Genomic DNA, 20,639 nt, shown 5'->3' with positions numbered 1-20,639 from the left:
CTCTCGCACACCCCACAGTTCTCATGCACGAGGTTATACCGTACTTTTAGAGATCTCTAAGCATCAAGAGGAGACATTTCTTCCGCTCTCGTGTAAAAAAAAAAAACTGATAACTGCATTTCTTCGTTAACACAGCCGACCAACATCGAAAGGCTCATTCCCTATTACTCGACTACAAGACCAAAGTCTCACAGATTAGTACCGAAGTTGACTGATCCGAAATGCTGTGCACAATTTCTTCAGCAGAAGCAAAAAAAAAACAGCCGCCGTCAAAGACCTCGTGAAGAATGGCACTTCTTTCAGTCCGGGCTTGCGACGACAAAACCACGCGAAATACTTAGCGTGTGAGCGGGGGGACTTTCGCGGGGAATTGTCCCCGTCAGCTGACGTCACTAAGCTCCGCCTTTATCCCCAGCAGATTTCTAACTTGTGTGAATACCTCTTATGCTTCTGGCCACGAAGGATTAGAGGCTCGGTTCACTACACGCCCCGCTATTTGCCGTATAGATAGACCGGCAGAGAAACCACCGCCACACTGTCACCGTGGGTACAGGTAAAAACTTGCACAAAACATTTATTCTGCCTTCCTCCCCGCAAGGCGACAGAAGACGGCCGCCGCCTCCCGCGTTACAAACAACTGTCCCAGCAATCGAGGCCACGTGTCCGGCGACAAAGTTTTCTACACCCCGGTTGTCGACTCGGCTACACTCACGTCGCTGCAAAGAGAGAGACAGGCAACGGTTCAGCAGCCCGGCCAGCACGGGACGCTAAGCGTGACAAGCAACTTTACATGGGAAGGGATCCGCAAGCGGTCCCTACAATCTGACCGGAATCGTCAGGCTACGAGTTACTGGTTGCGGTATTCTTAGCCTTTTCTTATGTCGTGCGGCCGCCACAGCAGCACTACAGATCGCGCCAGTCGCTCCCGCGCATTAAGACGTACGAGTGCTTCAGCGAGTTCGCGCAACCATTGGGCCGTACGAAGACTCCACGTTTTGCTACGCCTCGAATGGTGCAGAAACGCCAGTAGCCCAACAGACGCTCATCAAAGTAGTTCCCGCAAAATGTAGCTGCTCGGATATTTGGAACGCCTTCGAAAGTAAAGATCTGGAATTGCACGCGTCAGAAGACGTGCAGTGTACGGTTAACTGCTGAAAGGTACACTCGATAGGCAGTACACCGTCTGCTGGCAATTATAAGGGGCAAGACTGGGCCAGCTGGCGCTATATGAATGCGCTGCACGTGCTTGTAGAGGAGACAGCGCCACCATCTACTTACTGCAAAGACTAGCAATAGTATGTTTCGAGCTAACTCGCACATTCTCTACTACACGAGTACGCATGCATAGAGCACCCCGCACTGTACAATAGTGCGTATTTTACGCACAGGACCTCTATGTAATGAGGTCGACAGTGCAGTGCCGGCACGCCCTTCCGCGTTCGAGCACGTGCTGCCAAAGCAACTGGCGCTTGTGAGGTCGTCGTGCTTTCTATCTGAACAGCCAGTAAAGCTACCAAGTATCATTACAACAAATTCCGAGTCAAACACCGCCAAATGCACACAGCATCGAGCCCAACGTCTGTTTAACTGCAGCAGTGAAAAAAAAAAAAAAAAGACTACGCGGTTTCGGTCGCTATGATAAATTATGCCTTTCCTTGACAGCCCCTGAACATGGCCTCCAATTGTGGCTAATTAACGGTTCCTTGAGCAAACATCGCAAGTGATCCTGTCACTGGCTCGTACAAACCTCCTCCACCGCCTCGCTTGACCAGAATACGAGAACAGTTTGGGCTTCTCCGTACCACTGTACAATACAAAATGAGGTCCCACTTTGTTATTGCGCTGCATCAACTATATGGCACCTTCAGACTAGCGGTGATGTCTTCTGAAGGTGTGCTAAACCACAACTACAGCCAATATCCTGGGGCCCCATATTAATGTGTCCCACACAAGAGAACATCTGCACAGTCTCCGAAAGTTACAACTCCTTGGTTGAACATCACTTTACCGACATACTTGATACATGGCAATGGCAAGCGGTCCTTCAAGCTCAAGTTGTACACCCACTGTCAATGCTGTGCAGTGCAAGAAAGCTAGGGTACTTTTAGTTTCAAGGTACTACGTTACTGAACCTCACATGAGACTCAGATTGTGGTACTCCCAATTATTACAACTGCATTTGTGAACAGCCTTTCTCCCCACAAAACGTCACCGCAGCCAGCCGATGGCTGTGGAAAGGCCGGTGGTAAAGTTTTCGCAAGGGCCGAAATGGATTAGCAGCCTGCCTGCTCAACATTAACAGCAACGCGTGAAACGCTATGGCACCGAGGAAGCACTACTTGAGACCATCGCCGCCGCTGCTGCTGCAACTGGTCCACACATCCGGGAACTCTTACAGCCGCAGGAGGGGGGTTTGTGTGTGGTTGTCGAATCCGTTATCCGTCATTGGCTACCAAACTGCCAGGCTTCCTGGCCCGACAGGCCAGACAAACCGGCACGTCTGATGCCACCTCGGACAACACGTGTGCATCACTTTAGAAGTCTTCGGGGAGGACGGGTACCCGATGATGCAACGGCCACAGAGACACTTGCCAGCGTTTCACACGCAAGGCTTTGCACAGCAAAACACGAGACGCGCTAGCGTGTAGGAAAAAAAAAATTGAAGGAAAAACCACCACCGGGGATCGAAATCAAGGGCACACGTTTCTCTTCCATCATCAGTTCTCAGTACACTGTATGCGCAAACAGGAGGGCAAACAAAAGGAATTGGGTGACAGCTCCAGTAAATGACAATGTTCTTTTTTTAATATAACGATGCTGCTGCGAGGAGGGAGAAGGAAGGGGCAAGGGAGGGCAAGGAGAAAAAGTCCAAGTTGTGGGGGAGCATAGAGTCCAACATGTGAAAACGAGATGTCAACAGGAGTGACTGCTTCGAAACAAAGTGGTCGGCTACGGAAGATCATAAATACAGTAGTGGTGGTCGCAGGCATTCGCTGGCCCCTCCCTTATATTCCATGGAAAAGAAAGAAGCACTTCCTACGTTAAGGCGGAGTAAAGAAGGCCGCCGCGCATCGTTTTTTTTTCCTATTCTATGCAATCCCTCCCCCTGCCTTCTCGATCTTTATTGAACAAATAAAAAGCTCTGCGCATCACTAGAACGTCATCCTCCTAGAAAAAAATGAACTAACAAAAACAGTTGAAGGACAGAAAAAAAAAAAGCTGTACACGAACCTGAACACTTAAAAAATTATGTCCGAGACAAGGGTAGTGGCAGGAGAGAGAAATAAAGTGGTCGCTGCCGTCGCGTCGTCCAACAGGAGGCACGAATCTTCCTTCGAAAGAAATGTTAAACCTAAGTTTTCTCTTATCTGAGTATAGACTTGCACACACTGCCTCAGCCCAGTGCCACGTGTGGGAAAAAGTCCAGCCCGGGTAAACACTCCCTCCCCTCGTCCAGGAAAGAATTTAAAATAAAAACGCATAAGAGAAAAGAACGGAAGACTTGGGATTCTTGCTGTCAAAGCTCTCTCCAAGAAACTGTCTCAACAGAGGGAGGGAGGAGAGATGCTTCCTCTTTTGGCTACAGTGGATCTGACAAACCGAAACAGCAGTGAACAAACGGCAGGTGGGTTTGCTGGGAGGGGCACTTGGAGTTACTTCGGCCAACCTCCCCGACGAAAAACACCTAGGCACAACCGCAAGGGAACAAAAACGCGTGGGGTGGGGTTCTTCCAACTCTCTGGGTAAGAGCAACAAGGGGATCAGCTATCCGAGAAGGCGCGAGTACCCCCACCGAAGGGGCCACGAACACAACCCCCATTAGAAACAAGGCGCGCTTTAAGGGGACGATATTCTGTTTGCAAACGGAAGAAAAATAAACATGGGAGCACAAAACATTGGACCAGCTGGCATTCCTCCCCCTCTAGATGTGGGAAGGGGAAAAAAAAAACAAGCTCGAGGAGGAGGGGGGACTTAGGCGGCCGCAACACTACACACAGCACGGCTCAAAAAGTGACATCACACAACGTGACCGCCCGACGAAGCTTGCTCTGTATCGAGACCCTTTCCCCCTCGGGTGAGGTTTGGCAAGACAAGATATACAGAAAACGAGGGGTGCCTTCCACGTGGTGGACACGAAACGAGACGAACAAAACGATAGTCAGGAGGTGAGGTGAGGCGCGGCGGCGGCAAAGACCACGACGACCAGAGGCGGCGGCAGTAGGAAGAAAGGGAGGACGGTGAGGAGGGAGGGGAGGAGGGCGGCGGCAGCGGCGGCGGCGACGTCGGCAGCAGCAGCATCGCCATCGGCCGGCTGCTGTGAGGGGCGACGGTGTCGGCGTTGCTGCTGGGGCGGCCGCGGCGCGATGGGAATGCACGCGGAAGGGGCTCGGCGCACACACGAGGATCAATTGTCACCACCTTCCTGCTGCTCGTCGCCGTCCCCTTGGGTGTCCGACGTCCAGAGCTGCACAGCACAACAACACGACACTCGTCACCAGCCTGGCATGCCCACAGCATTGGCAAAAACAGCATAAGAGTTCCACTGAAACTGCCTTTGAAGGCACACAAAAGAGAAAACTACCAATACCAAAAGCTGAACACTTGGTAGAGAAGAAACCCACAAAAAAAATGCGGGTGGTGATGCCACCTTAAGTTCCCACACTGAACTCGTGCAACATCATAAATTTAACAGCGCCTACTTGTGCCTACATGCTTCGTCTTTCGTCTGTAATAAATGAAGTACACCATTTTCTGATGTTCGCCACAAACTTAACATACCACGTTTCAGCAAATTTCATAGAGCCAATGTGGCCAAACTATGAAAGCTAGAAATGCTTCGAAATTTGTGACGCCACACTGATATTCAAGCGCAGACGATTTCGATGCAAGCTTCAGAAATGAAAGCTTTTAATAATGAACCTATGATTGCAGAATAAACTGCTGTACAGTGATGAAAAAAATCTCAGTTTAAGCTGTTTCGCTTTAACAGCAAAACATTTTTTACATATATCAATTTTCCATGCGATGCTGCCAACCCTGAACATGCACCGTGATCTGCCCTAATTGTGAATGATAGGCCTATGCATAAATGCATATAGAAAACCCGTGCAATCCCATAGAGTTGGCTTTTTGACAACACATGTTCGCTGCATAACATGGCCCCGCTAATGCACTTTTGTTCCATTCAGCACACAAGGCCGGATCTGGCACCTGAACCATGAAGCAAAAGTGGCAACAAGGAAGGGCTTTCCTTGCTTGCAGGAGCCAACATTGTGTCCCGTGCCATTTCAGGTTGGATCAAAGCCAACTGCAATCTTATAGTAGCCTTGCATAATGCTAGAATGTACAGTCACACACTAGGGTCATCCTGTCACAGCCACTGCTGCATTGTACCCTTGGCCTAAAAAAAGATCTTGCCACAGTTACCCACGTAGCTTGATGCAAATTATGCACAGGAGATGGGTGAACACTTAACTACCGTATTTACTCGATTCTAAGCACCCCCTTTTTTTCACGATCGCGATACTAAAAGTGAGAGGGGGTGCTTAGATTCGAGAAATCGAAAAAAATGACCGCACGGCCCAACCCTTTTTCGCGGCTATATTTCAACGAGATGGGTGTGAGAAATCACATTTTATTTCGAAAACAGTAAAAATAAAAAATATAAGTGCTAAAAATAAGTGCAGGCAGTGAACCCACCACTTGTGTCTGCGGTCAGTCACTCTCACTGCCGCTGGAGTCCGTTGCACCACTCGAGTCCGTCGCACCATTTGAGCTGCCGCTCTCGGTGTCCCACAGCAGATCGTCTTCGGTGCCGTCTAAGTTGTTACTTATAGAACACTTCTTAAACGATTTGACGACAACGTCAACTTTGATCTTCTTCCACGCGTCCGAAATGCACGTAGCTATCGCTGATGGGGACGCTTTCTGCAGCTTTCCCGTTGGCGTTTTTTGCCGGTCGGGGTTCCGGACCCACTCTTCATACTCTTGTCGAAGGTGGGCCTTAAACGGCTTGTTGACCGAGACGTCCAGGGGTTGTAGCACTGGCGTCATGCCCCCTGGAATGACGACCAAGTCGCAGTTGGTCTTTTGCAGCTTGGTCTTTACCTCGGGGGTAAGGTGGCCGCGAAATGCATCTAAAAGAAGCATAGATCGCATGCCTGATGGTCCGCAAAGCAGTGCACCCGGGCGCCGCTGCCACACGACTCGGATCCAGTCCTCCATCAGTTCAGCTGTCATCCATCCTTTGTCCTGCACTCGGACGATGACATCTTTCGGGAAGGATTCATTTTTTGGCATATTTTTCCTTTTCAGGATTATGTAGGGGGGAAGCTTGCGGCCGTCGGCTGTGATGCACAGCATCACCGTGACACGTTGCTTCTCGTATCCTGTCGTCTTTACCCTAACTTCCCGGGCTCCTACTTCATTGACAGTGCTTGCTCTCGGCATGTCAAAGAACACTGGCGTCTCATCGGCGTTGCCGATCTGGCCGAGATCGTAGCAGTTTTGTCTGCGAAGATCCATAACGTACTGCTGAAAAGCAATGAGTTTATCCTCAAAGTCACCGGGCAGCTTTTGGCATATGGTTGTCCGGCGCCTCAAAGAAAACCCATTCCTCCTCATCATGCGCTCCACCCAGCCGCGGCTGGCACGAAACACCGCACGAGGAATCTGCATTCCTTTCGCGATCTCGATCGCTTTCGTCTGGATCGCATCGGCAGTGACAGCGAAGCCCCTCTTTCTTTCGCTGCGAACAAACTCGCAGACCTCCTCTTCAAGTTGTGGATGTCGGCCCTTGCGCGGTCCCGTGAACTTTTTACGAGTCGCGGCGCCCTTAAAAATCTGGTCCCGCTGCTTCCTCCACCTGATGATGCAGGCTCGATCCACGCCGAATTCCGCTGCAGCACTGTGGTTGCCATTGTCCTCATCAAACGCGATGGCAGCTCGCTTGAACTTCAAGTTGTAGGAAGCCCTCTTCGCACTCATACCGCCGTTAGGGCTATCAAACGAACAACTGACAAAGCAACTCACGCCGGCACGACGCCCGTCCGCGACTCCGCACCCGCGATGCCAGCGCAACCTGTCCGGACTTGCCGCACTTACCAAGCGCCGCCGACTTCTGTGCCGCCATCTCTTGTCTGAACGTAGCAACACAAGACATGGCTTCCGAGATTGGCGGCGAGAAAGCGCGCATGGCGGCTGCGCCATGCTCGCAGAAAAAAAAAAAAAGGGAGGGGTGCTTAGATTCGCAAGCAAACTTTTTTCCCAATTTTTTCTAGCGAAGACAGGGGGGGTGCTTAGAATCGGGGGGTGCTTACAATCGCGAAAATACGGTAGTTATGTGCTGTGTGCTTTCTTAGCTGCACAGTGGTGTAACAATTTTAAAAACTGTCGTATGAAGTTGCTTGGTTATTGTCTTCATAGCATTAGGCTTTGGATATTCGGCCAAGGAGCAGAGCTTTGTGGGGTCTGGACGAACGCCCTCCTTGAGGATGACATGCATCATGAGCTGGCATGCAGCAATGATACTTCTTGATGTGGAGAGGCGAGGCACGCGAGAATTACACAAAGATGAACTAGGAGAGTCAGAAAACCTCGCTGCACTGTGCCTAGTGTTGAAACGCATGCACGGGTAATCTACGGCGACTTATCCCATAGGTCACTCGCATAGAATTTTTCAATGTCACTGCATTCTTTTCATGCTGCTTCCGGAGCTTGTCGTGAACGTATAACCATCAAGCTAAAGACGAGAAAACAACCCTGTAACAAGCATGCAGACAGAGCTGCCTGACGAAAAGAAGGCAACGGGGCGAGGCCCGACACTGAAAACAATTATGCACAGGCAATGGTGATGGCGATAGGGCTGTCGCACATTTCAATAGGATGGGTGCATAGAGAAATGCGTGGGTATTCTGATGATAATGGCACATGTGGAGTTCGGTATTGTTATCACTGTTGCGAGTAACTTTTTAAATTCACAATTTTGAAGTGTTGTGGAGATGCAAGAGTGATAAAATTCAATACGTTATGAAACATTCATTCTGAAATTCGCAGTAGTGAAATATACTTACATTAAACTAATGGACATTTGGAGGGGGATTTTCGGAATAGCCGTTAATCTGAAGATATTCTGAGGTTTGCTGTAACAAGATTTGACTGTATATGGTCTTTGGCGTAAGGGAACATGACGACCGGTGTCAATGTAGTGTGTGACACTTGTTGTGCGACCCAAAGATGGTTGAGCGCAATCGAAGGAAGAGCGGAGCTCTCGAAGAAGGGCCAAGAGTTCGCGTCTGTGATAGATCAGCGGCAACAGAAGGGCAACTCCCACAGCAAACGTGCGTGTAGGTGACCACACGCAGCAGCGTCGACACGAAAACCATTGTGACCGGAGGTACACGCTACGCACAACGAAGCGACGTTTCTAGAACCAGGTCAGTTTCGCAGCTCCCCATAGGCACTTGCTCTCCGAAGTGCACGCGACGGTCGACGCAAGAACCAGCGGCGCTGCAGTTCCATCTTGCATCAATCACGCCTCACGCATCGTCTGCTACAACACCCATCCGACCTATCGTCGCTGCAGCTTTCGGCGGCTGACAACCGAGATTCAGAGATTTAAACTCTTTCAATAACCTTGACAGTAGAGCTGTGCGAATAGTAAAATTTTGGGTGCGAAGCAAATTCGAATAATAAAGATTGAGTGCGAATCGAATCGAATAATTTCGAATAATTTTCGAATATTTCTCAAACATTTTTCGAATAATTCGAAGTAAAATTACAGAAAAAGTAGCAGAGAATCCCTAAGTATGTTCTTGTGAGATAGCAACATGAAAGTGTTTTCTTTTCGCTAGGTTGATGAAGCGCTGGTGGGGTCATATTTCATAGTATGTCTTTCTTATCAAGAATGAGGCAATGTAGAGGCTGAATTATATTTATGTAGATGATTTGGTGCAACCAAAGTGTTGCTGACAACACTTTACACGTGACAGGCAAAGATGCCATTTCCTCAGCCTCTCCTCCTCTTTCAACTCCTGTGGAAGCCCAACTGATGTGGCGGACAAGGGTGTGCTCCCTTCAAGTCCGGAGCTCCAAATCTGCCTCGTAGACGTCGATATATAAGAACATCAGAAATTTTGGATGCTAAAAAGCTTCGGCGTCCGATATTTTTGGACTTCCTGCCCAAATTTCAGGTTAAAAACAGCATTAATTGAGCCCCCAACTCTGCCACATCTTTCATCTCCATAGTGGAACCAGCGTTTTCTTGAGTTAATACATTTGCGACCGTAGCGGAGCTTGATAGGCAGCTTTGCCGCAATACGGGGGTGTGATGAGGTGAAGCATATTGAAAATCTAGGGACCACTTCCAAACGGACGTTGACTGTCTCTTGGCCAAGTTCGACCGTAACGGACCTTGAAAGGCAGCTTTGCCGCAATACGGGGTTGTAATGAGGTGAAGCATATTGAAAATCTAGGGACCACTTCCAATCGGACGTTGACTGTCTCTTGCCTAAATTCGACCGTAACGGAGCTTGAAAGGCAGCTTTGCCGCAATACGGGGGTATGATGAAGTGAAGCATATTGAAAATCTAGGGACCACTTCCAAACGACGTTGACTGTCTCTTGGCTAAGTTCCACCGTAACGGACCTTGAAAGGCAGCTTTGCCGCAATACGAGAATGTAATGAGGTGAAGCATATTGAAAATCTGAAGGGGTCACTTTTAACCGGACGTTGACTGCATTTGTCTTTGGGAAGTTCGAATAGTTCGAATAGTAAAATTTCAGTGCGAATTGAATCGAATAGCAAACACTATTCGAAAAATATTCGAAATTTCAAATATTCGCACACCCCTACTTGACAGTTTTAAAAAGATTATTTCACAAGCTGAGCTCCAGGAACATCAAAAGAATCAAACATGACCTATAATAATGGTACAATCTCACACGTCTAGCTGTCCTTTCGTACGAATATTCCATTGCCGTCAATCTGTTTAGCCGCCACGGTGGAACAGTGGTTACGGTGCTCGGCTGCTGACCCAAAGGTTGCGGGATCGATCACGACTATGGCGGTCGCATTTTTTCTGTGCAGGCAAAAATGACATTGGCTCATGCACTTGGATTTGTCATACTAAGCAAGTCATAAAACAGAGGACCGTTAAGTAGTTAACATGGTGGCTTACTTGCGTGCCCTACTTTGGAACAAAATAGTCCTGGATTTTCTTCTGTTTCAACAACTTCGCTGCCTGCGACAGCACGCACGCCTCCATGTTGTCCAACGAGTCGGAGCAGCCTTCTATATTCATGCAATAGCACCGGACCAACGCAAGTGCACTAATCACTTCGCAGGATGTAGGCAATGGGCCATCGTCAATTTCCTTATTGCTGTCGCTTTGGCTCGTGGTTGGCACGATGTCTGCAACGTAGTCCTTGTCTTGTAGCTGGCCCACATCATCGTCCGCACTGACGAACTCGTTGAATGTCGATCCGTACGCGGCGGCGAGGTCGGACTTCTCACCGCGCTCGACTCGATTTACGATTTGGAGTTCCGCGGCGAACGGCAAATTCTGCCTCTTTGCACAAGCAATGACGACAGCGGCACCAAAAGTTCACAGAGCGCCAACACACAACACCAGCACGGACCCTGCTGAATGAGGACTCGAGGAAAGGAGGCAGCAGCAGGCACGCAAGCATAAAGAAACAAAAAATGGCGCTCACTTGTACCGCCTCTGCTTGGACTCAGAGAAAGCACGATGGCCTCCGATTGGCTGTAAGCGCTGCGAGCAGGCCAGGAAAATTTTTTTGCAGGGGGTGTTCGCCCGTGCACAGCCGGGTCTAAACCACTTTTTCTAGGGTGGCGCCGGCAGTTTTCCCCGCCACCGCAAGGGAAAGCCAACTTGCTGGGGCACTTTTGAGGCACATGGAGTTTGATATATCGGTTGTCGTTGCTATTTTCGTTCGATGTAACAGCAACTTTTGCTATATAGTCTCAATGTAAATTTACTGTGTTTAGAAACTGTTCGATATACGGTATAATTTGATATAAACGGGTTCGATGTAGTCGGGCTCGACTGTATTTCTTGGAAAGTCCCTGCCCTGATTCGGAGAAGTGATGGCCAGTGTTCGTTTCCGAGCCGCTCGTGCTAACACGCGTATCAAGATGACATTCTTCAGCTTTGTCCCTTTCACACGTAAAGTCGTAAGAACTGCTTCCCAAGCAATCACCGTTCGCAAACAATCACGCACGGAGTATAGTGAAAGCAAGCACAGAGAAATGCACAACGCGTCAAGCTGCTACTCCTCGCGCATCTGAGATCGCTGCGGCAGGTGCGTCGCATCCGCGATTAGCTTCGCCAATGTGCCATTGAGAGCAACGGTGCGTTGCCGTATCCGATCCCAGGGGCTACGGCAAGTGAAGCAAAATGGAGCAGCAGCGTCGTAAGTTCACGCATCGACCGCCTATGCTGACACGCGAGCGGAGCTGCGAAACTGAATTTGTTCTAAAAATGTTGCAACGAAGCACCTGAGCACCATTCCCGCTACGCATGCCACTTGATAGCGCCAGAAGACTCAACCTAGCGGGAAGCAGCAGCACTCTCGAGGCACAGCAGAACATTTTGGGGTGCCACGCACATTTACAACAACCCAGAGGAGGTTATCGCAGCATCGTGGGAGCCCTCATTAGAAAGGTGCATAGAAACACGGTAGGGCGCGTCTACGTGTTTTGCGAACGTCTCATTTTCTTGATATCCCAGGCATTCTTATAGGCGCAACTCAGAAAATCATGATGTTAACTCTGCCTTTTTTCCCAACGAAGCTGACGTGGGCATCGAAATTCTGGCTTTCGAGGCTGTTTTGGAGCAGTTCGGCGCAATTTTTGCGATTTTCATGCTTTTGGAACAGCTTGGCGCAGGAAAACGGAATTGTATCAAAAATGCACAATATGCGCAGCTGTCTCACCCCTGTGTCACCACGTAGAGTGCCTGCTGTATCTTTCTCCAAAAGGCCACAGAAATGGCGTCTTGGCGCATGTGCTGTGCAAATTTAGTTTTCTGCCGAAATGTACCAGGATGTAGCAGGTTTCACCTCTTGGAGCAGCTATCACACCACTGCAATAGCCTAGTCGCCAAAGCTAACCCAGTGCAATTTCGGCAGTCACTCTAAGGGCCCCAAACCACTCTGAGGTCGAAACTTAGTTCTGGTGTTGCAGCTGTGCACAAGCCTACAATGAAGTCTACCTGCATCTGGTTATCTCTTGTTTTGCTCTTTTCTATGCTATGCTCCGTTTGTCAAGTGGTCTTTGCAGAGTGCTCCTCCTCGTGCAATGAGGAAGAGCAGGGAGCGCACATACATACCGACAGACAAGCAGGGCCTTGTTCAACGACTGACAGTGTATGCTCCTACTGACATTACAGCTGCGCACAGGTGACATCAAGCGCTGGGGATATTGGGAAGTGCTCATGGGGAGCAATAGATTGTTTCTCGATTTTGTGGAGCACCCGAGGCATGCAGCGCTGCCGCATTGGGCATTGTTCATGGTGATGGCATTGTAAACTATGCGAGAGATCACTTGTAATGCTTAAAAAAATATCCGAGGTGTTTTGAGCGCCTTCAACGCCCTACCTAACTCATCACGTGTTGTGAATTGTTCTCTGGGGTTTGGTTGTCTGCCTCATTTTAGCTGAATCGGGGGTGAAACAGCCGAAATAGGGTTTGGAGCAATTTTTGGAGCAGCAAAATGTTGCTTTTGGAGCACAAAAATCCAAATTTGGAGCAGGTTGCGAAAAAAAAAAAAAACCTGAATTTTTTTTGCCCGAAATCCCAAATTTGGAGCAGTATAACAAAGAAGGCTTACTCTTAGAAAAGAAAACAAAAATATGTAAAAACCATTCAACATGAGCTAATTCGTGCACAGTGCACGTGAACACTGCTATTTCAATAAAAGCAGTGTGTTGAGCCACCCCACAGTGCGAACAATGCTTAAGTCCACATTAGCATTTGCAGGACCTGTCAAAGTTCGACAGGCACTGGAAATGCTAATGTGGACCTGCGAACCTGGCAACCTGGAAATTTGGGAGATTCGTAAAGCAGGAGCAAGTGGGGATAGTGAAAAAAGAAAACTGGCATACGCTTTTGTCTATTGTTTCTCAAGGCCGCAGAAACACCATACACAGCCGCTCCAAATGATTGCCAATAATTTTTTAGACGTCAGCGATCCTACTAGTACTCGTAATTACACGGCGTGTGCACAAATGAGTAATTAAGGAACAAAATGTGCTGTGTCCCTGACAGCTAGTACCTAATAGCCCCTTCTAAATCTCAGTATGCTTTTCCGCATGACACCAGTGTAGTGCGGCAAACGTGGCTTAAAAAGCGCTCTGCATGCAATAAAACAAGCATCATGAAATTTGAGTACTGTCGTTTTCTATTGTGATAGCAACTATATGGACACTCTCGACGAGTTTTTGCCATCATCTCCCGTATAAAGACCAAATTGATAAATATCCCTGCATACCTGCCAAGTTTGGAGAAACTGAATCCGGGAGATCTACTCAACGGGGGGGGCAATTATATGGACACTGTCAGCGGGATTTTGCGGTCGCCGCTGATCTGTACAGAGTCCAAACCGATAACATCGCTTATGCATCGTCTGTTTCACGTGCGAATAAATGCGCGCTAGCGATGAACGCGGTTGAAGCAGAGATGAAACGACCCGGCCGTCACCGTCGCGTGAAGGGCACATGCGATAACATTGCTCCGCGTGTGAGGCCTGTCGTCGCTTGCTTACCAGTTATTTCGTCGGGCAAGGGACCATAAGGGGCGTCGTTAAAACAGGGACGGTCGCGAGCGCTGGCGAACACGCTATCTCGACAGACATCGGTAATGGCTACCCTTTTAAGTGCTGGGGCTCTCCACTTAAAGCAGTAGTGACACAAAAATTTTTGAAGGCGAGATAACTTGTGGGATAGATTTGTGTGTACACAAACACATCATCTACGAAATATTAACGGCTGATATAACCTATAACACATTTAGGATCAATTTTTGAATTGCGTGTAGCGCATCTGTACGCGAAACGTCCCACCTCGCGCCACCGTGACGCACGGGGCGAGCATTGCACTGGACGCGCGGGGCAAAACTGGATTTCCGGGAGATTTTCTTATGACCCGTACAACCGGGAGAAACGTTCAAAATCCGGGAGTCTCCCGGGTAATCCGGGAGACTTGGCAGGTATGTCCCTGTGCATAGTAGGTTCTACCGTGGGCAAAAGCGCACAAGTGTGTGCAACGAACGCGGCTGAAGCAGGTATCAAACGAGCCAGCCCGTCTCCGTAGCTCGGAGGGCGTATGCTATAACACCACTCCGCTCGGGAAGCCTGCCATCGAAGCATAGCGGAAACGCTCCGCCCGTCTTGAACGAGCATGAAAAGACGCGAAAGGGGGGCGGGTGGGGCTGTCGCTAGAGCAGCGACTTCTGAACTTTGATTCCATGGGCGCAGTCGTGATCGCTGGCGCGCGCGCTATCTCGGCAGCCATCAGCGGGCGGCTCTTATATCCTGCTACATGCTGCGCTCTCAATGCAAGACACTGCAGAAAGAGCATCTTTTCCTGAAAACGCCATATTCTTGTACACCAACGTTTTGTAGAGTTACACGAGATCGGATACAAAAGTTTGCTGCCAGCCTCACTTCGTATAGCATTACAATTTGTTGCTATCGCATTCATTGCTTCGTCCTTCCGGTGAACTTGACTTTTCTTTCGCGGGGGGGGGGTTAGGGTCTGCGCGTCTGTATTGGATGACGATGCCCACACTGCAGATGACCAACCTCCATTTCTCGCTCAAATTTGCACAACTGAGAAAATTTTAAGCTGGTCGGGCATTTTGGCGCAGCTTGGCGCAATTCTAACAAATTTCACAGTTTTGGCTCAGCTTGAGCTCGCAAGAATAAGGAATTGTATCAAATTGGCGCAGCTGTTGCATCCCTGCTGAATGCTAATGCAGTTTTGGTTTTCACATGGCACGTTTGTGGCCCTTTGTCATCTAGGTGCTCCAGACGTGAGTCTGCAGGATTTTATCTTAAGGGGAGGGGGGTGCTAAACTTGTTTCATCATGGTTGGGGAGAGCGGGGAGGGGGGCAAGCGCCCCCTTTTGCAGCCCCCCTGCCGACCCAGAGCTCACCCAAATTACTCAGGTGGCAGCCAATGACATCTGAATTACCAAGACTAATGCCACAAAATACATACGCTTGTTAGGACCAGAGGAGCAGTCCAAATTATCGATGTTCTAGATTATAGAGAATCCAATTCGCGAGCTCTACTGTAACACCCGAGCAAGAGGGGCACACACCATAAGGCAACAAGCCCAAGCTTTCAGCTACCCACACAGCAATGAGGAACTCACCGTGAGGTTGTCTCGGAGGAGCTGCATTATGAGCGTGCTATCCTTGTAGCTATCCTCATTTAACGTGTCCAACTCCGCGATGGCGTCGTCGAATGCCTGCAAAAAAGATGTTAAGATCCTTCAAGTTCCACTCACTTGGGTGTGCACCGAATTCTAGGTACACAAGTGTTTTTGCACAGTTCATATGTGAAGCCACTGTAGCCTGCAGCTACACTCATCACATCAGGAAAGTGTTCTGCATACATGTTTTGGGAGGTGCAACACATGCAAGTGCCCCTGTAAGCATTTGAAGCCTGAAATATAGTTTCAAAATATGAAGGGGCCCTGCAAGCAACGTTTTTTTAAGGGGAGACGTGGCACTTTAAAACATTTTTTAAAATTCTTGATAGATTTTGATGGAACTTGGGGAGTTTCAGAATGTTTGTGTGCTGATTTCAAATATGCAATTGCTTTTTTCCTATGATAAGTAGTTTCCAGGATATCACAAACACTTACTTCTTTGTTTAAGGCCTAATTAGCTAATTAACCACAACCTGCACACCAATGTACAATCCACAGAATACATTGAGAATGTTTGTAGTGTGTCGTAAAGTATAAATCATTGCTTTAGGACATTTCTAAGCAGAGTTGTGGGCTGTTGCACCCAATCTAAAAAATGCCCCAATTAATACTCAAAACAATACCTTGCTTTAGAGCATTTTCTTAAGAAAGTACTGTAACAAAATTTACCTTACGACACATCTATTATTTATCTTAGAAGCGAAAAAGAAATCGTAATGATAACCCAGACAGAACAAAAGATATTGCTCCTCCATTACAGGAAGAGCATGAAAAATTGTTTGCCGTTTGCCCTCAATTTAAAGGGCAGGATGCACGGTTTTGGTTTTTTAAAATAAGATGTGGATAGAAGACGACAGTATGCAGCAATGAAAATTAGTAACTGGGTGCACAATGATGTCAGGAACGTGAAGAGATGGCCAGCAAAAACTAGATTTTTTGGTTGATTTTCACTCCCTAAGTGCCACGTCCCCCCTTAACTGCCTTCTGTAGCAATGGAGTGTGTTGTATTGAATACATGAAGTTTTTATTAATCTTCAATGTTCAAGACCTGAGCAAATGACACACGCACGCACAAAAAAAGTGCCCTTTCACATTTCACCACGCACCTCTGCAGGGGCATTAAGGACGTCTCTCGTCACAGTGGTCAATGCGCAGCGACCTGGAGACTGGTTTGAATTGTTCTCAAGGTAACTTTTCTAAAATCTGTTGGATCTTATGAAGTATAAGGGATCTGATGAAGTAGAAAGGGTTTTTTTTTAATTTCTGGCACACAAAAGTGTGCTAAGCTGGAACCACACAAATGTGACTAGGCCTGTCAACCCGATCATAAAGCACAGCGATTGGAATCACTGCCACATGACCGAATCGCTTCTGGTTTCCCACTTGTGCTAAAATATCGCCACATTACAAAGCACAAGAAGCGATGAAAATGCGCTTAATTTGTGTCTGAATCATTGATTAACAGATTTCCGCACTTCTCGATAACACTGAAACCTTTTACAGCACATTGTGGTATCAGCAAGTTCAGCTGCGCCATACACTTTTATGGTGCAAAATGTTATCGCAGGGTACGCACTAACCAGTAGGCATAGGGCAAACCCCTACGGCTTAAGCAGTCAGCAAATGCATTAGGCTCTACGAAGACTGTCAGGGATACGTCGCAACTACGTTTTACCTTTAGTATGTTTAAAGCAGGTACGTGTTAATGAGCTTTGAATGCACGTACGAAGATATCTATAGTCGGGAACAACTTTAGAAGGCAGCGGCATTTTTTGCTCAAAGGCAGATGAACACAAGCCTGCACCAATGGGCGCACACTCGGGACTGACATCATGAGCGGGACTGTCGGTGGCTCCGCCTTTGGAGAACATCGGCGCGTGCATGAGCGGGACTTTCTTTGGGCGTGTAGGCGATCGGCAACTGTGCTTCGGTCGTCTGGGTGGGGCCTCTCCTGTCTTCTTAAGTTGTATCTGACTATAGTCCAATCAAACAACCAAGAATGCTATATCACAAGCCACCTATGATTAAGTATAGCCAAGTATTTGGCATGTGACAGGTACAGTAAAACCTCGTTAACCCGGATCTCACGGGACCGGCGAAAATATCAGAGTTAACCGAATTCCAGGATTATCGAATGGACTATGAAAACAAAAGGAAAATGTACTCTGCACAGACAAACCTTTATTTCATGAAAAACTGCATTATTTTTGTCTGCCTCGTCGTTGGAATTTGTGCTAGAACGAATCTCCAACCGCATCAGGTAGTGGTGCGCACGCTCGCTGTCGTGAGAACCGACACAGAGCCCCTCGACGACAGCGAGGGCTTCAGCGGCCTCCTGCACGGTGCGATTTCGCATCTGCTCAGCTTTACTCATCATTGGAACAGCGATTCTGATCCTCTTTAAACACTTCCGATAATATGTCATCGTCAGTCAGCGGACCAGCAACGGCACCATCTATAGTGACGATTATGGCAACATCGTCTATAACATGAAGAAACCAGCGGCATAGGCGTAGTGAGCAGCTGTGGTGGCGGTGGCAGCGCAAACCATCCTGTCGTCCGTGCGTCCCACTTTTAGTAGACACTGGATGCGCTGCGCCGGCAGCCCAAGCGCTTCCATTAGGTGGTAACTAGTGCCACCTAGCCACTTGCCCCCCTCATTTACTATCACCATGATCATATTCTGCTGCAGTTAGTTTGGTTTCTCCAAAACTTGAGTTCCGCCGTCGGTTACAGCAAGCAGCGCTTGAGCCTTCAAGCCGCCGAGATTGCGCGACTCAAAGCATGGGGTCCCAATAGCCCTCTCCGGAGTTGTCCGAGTTGACCGAATTTCCGAGTTAACGAGATCCGGATAAACGAGGTTTTACTGTACTACACAGCACATTCTGCTGCCACAAAACATGCTGAAAACTATTTGAGTCACATCAGTCTCCAACACACATGCTGGTCATTAACGCTAACACTCTTAACCTGTTAGCGGAATAATGACGAAAAACATGCAAACATGCAATAAACCTGACATGAGGTATACTGATACAAACACCGGCTAGCTGAAAATTTGTGCCACCACCGCTAACTCGCACTCTGAAGTGCACGAAATTAAAAATTTTAAATGTGTACATAACAATGTGCTCAGCAAACATTTCTGAAGGCTAAATATTTCAAGAGCACACTAATTCGGTTGCGTTTTTATGCTTGCATTGAAAGCTAAGCAACTACAGTATCGCATACCCACATCTGCAACACCCGCTACATGCCACAGCTTGTTTGGCCATTTATTCCCGTTCATAAAACATCTCTGCAGTCGCGCGCGGAGTTAAAGGCCAGAACTCGCAATTATCGTCATACAACGAACTACTCAAGTGTCTTACATTCAAATGCTGCACTAGTTGAAGACCAGCTTTTTGCTGTAATTTGCTACAGCTCATGTAACAAAAGCACACCATGTTTGTATTGGCAACTACTTATCACTGCATTCTTCACTTCATCCAGCAATGAGTCAATGTAATGTTCATCGGTTTCCTTGGCAATGTGTGTCATACCAAGGGCAACAGGCTTCTGTAAACAGCAGATTATTTGCACCAGTAGACAACGCAACAACAATGGGGACCGCTTCCCTCATCACAAGATACACGAAACGAATGCATTTAGTGACTCTACAATCTTGCAGAGATGCAACATGGTGCCAAGTGGCTACGCGATAGCTGCGGTGAGGAGTCTGCCGAGTAATGAATTTTCATGAAACACAACTGTGCAGTTTGACATATCAATATATGACAGAAGGAATGCACCATACTCCAATTAGGCCAAACAAGAGGCATAAGTAAAACACAAATGCATTTCAGATGCTGTATCGAAATGGCCAGGTGTTCTATGCCAAATGAAACAAATAAATTAATCTCTTTTAGTTAAAACAGAATCTAAAGAACACGTCAACATAATTTAATCTTGACACAGAGTTCAAAAGCCGAGCCCCCAGTCTAAGAAACATCTCAAATAGCCAGTCCAAGCAAGCCACGACCATGCCTTTTCTTTTTTTTGCCATGCCTTTCACTGCCAATACCGTAATGACGTTTTAACAAACTTGTTAAGCAAAAGACTACACGATGTCAACTGCAACCGCCAAATGCCCCCACCAGTTCGCCTACACATATGCCTAGCCCGTCCCCAAGATAAGTATGCACATTCTTTAGCAGATGGTGAAAGTTTCCGAGCTTGCACAGCACCACAGAGCAGAATGTGTGCAGGACAGTTCGAGCACATTTTTCAACAAAAAGTGGTCACGATTTGCACGAGGGGAAGATGGCATACCCAGCCAATGCTTTCTATCACATCACTTGGCTTAAAAGACGTTGCTCAGGCTCATGCTGTTAGTAGACAAGTTGCGACAACTGGCGAGGTCAGTCACGAGAGACGACAAGCCTTGCCCTAGTGGCCCAGGCAGGCAGTGGTGGCAGCGGTCAAGGCACCCAAAGGCATGGCAGAAAAAAAAAAGGCTTCTAAGCCACTCGTTACCTGCTTGGCCAAGTGGCAGGCCCGGTCAGGGGCAGTGAGAATTTCGTAATAGAACACGGAAAAGTTGAGGGCCAGGCCGAGTCGAATTGGATGCGTGGGCTGCATTTTGCCCTTGGAGATGTCAAAGGCCTCCTGGTAGGCCTTCTGAGACTCCTCTACCACACCTGGTTACAGCAGGGAGAAAAGAAAAGAAAGGTTCAGAGATGGTCCAGAAAGCTGGGTTACCTGCTTTGCCAACTGGCACGCCTTGTCTGGGGAGTTCAGTATTTCGTAGTAGAACACAGAGAAGTTTAGGGCAAGCCCCAACCGGATGGGATGCGTGGGCTGCATTTTGCTCTTGCTGATGTCGAAAGCCTCCTGGTAGGCCTTCTGAGACTCCTCGACCACACCTATGGCAATGCACACACACAGTCGAGTTACCACACACCTCTGCGGGCTGGCATTGGCGCTGCCAAAGGCAGTCGCATTAGTACGCAAACAGGATGTGCCTGCACACTGCACAGCAACAAGTAAATCGCCAGAAGTTTTAGCTCACGGCACAAGCTACAAACACTGGGTTAATAATGACCTGACAAGATAATCTTTGCACCCTTTGGATGCTCTTGGTAACCGCGAAGGTCATAACACTGCACTCTTTATGCAGCCACAGCCACTAGCAAGACCTGAAG

General features: G+C 48.2%; 1 protein-coding gene across 3 annotated transcripts in view; it reads right to left on the bottom strand.

Moving 5' to 3' along the window:
• Window positions 1–542: 542 nt before the first annotated feature.
• The window catches only part of LOC119383985 (14-3-3 protein zeta), a 41,399-nt gene continuing 21,302 nt past the window's right edge, over window positions 543–20,639 (bottom strand). Inside the window, exons 4-7 of one of the 3 annotated variants that reach the window (XM_037652269.2) lie at window positions 20,197–20,360; window positions 15,397–15,492; window positions 4,420–4,465; window positions 543–716 (exon numbers count right to left, since the gene is read on the bottom strand). In XM_037652269.2, coding sequence (XP_037508197.1) covers window positions 709–716; window positions 4,420–4,465; window positions 15,397–15,492; window positions 20,197–20,360 — 314 coding nt within the window. In that variant the 3' untranslated portion in view covers window positions 543–708. Of the gene's footprint in view, window positions 717–2,684; window positions 4,466–15,396; window positions 15,493–19,971; window positions 20,136–20,196; window positions 20,361–20,639 lie in introns of those variants that run through there. The other 2 variants (XM_037652268.1, XM_037652266.1) reach the window with 2 other exon arrangements.

This window comes from Rhipicephalus sanguineus, chromosome 2 (assembly GCF_013339695.2).
Source record: "Rhipicephalus sanguineus isolate Rsan-2018 chromosome 2, BIME_Rsan_1.4, whole genome shotgun sequence".
Taxonomy (NCBI): domain Eukaryota; kingdom Metazoa; phylum Arthropoda; class Arachnida; order Ixodida; family Ixodidae; genus Rhipicephalus; species Rhipicephalus sanguineus.
The sequence above is the reverse complement of the archived record's forward strand: the minus strand, read 5'-3'. Positions and strand labels throughout refer to the sequence as shown.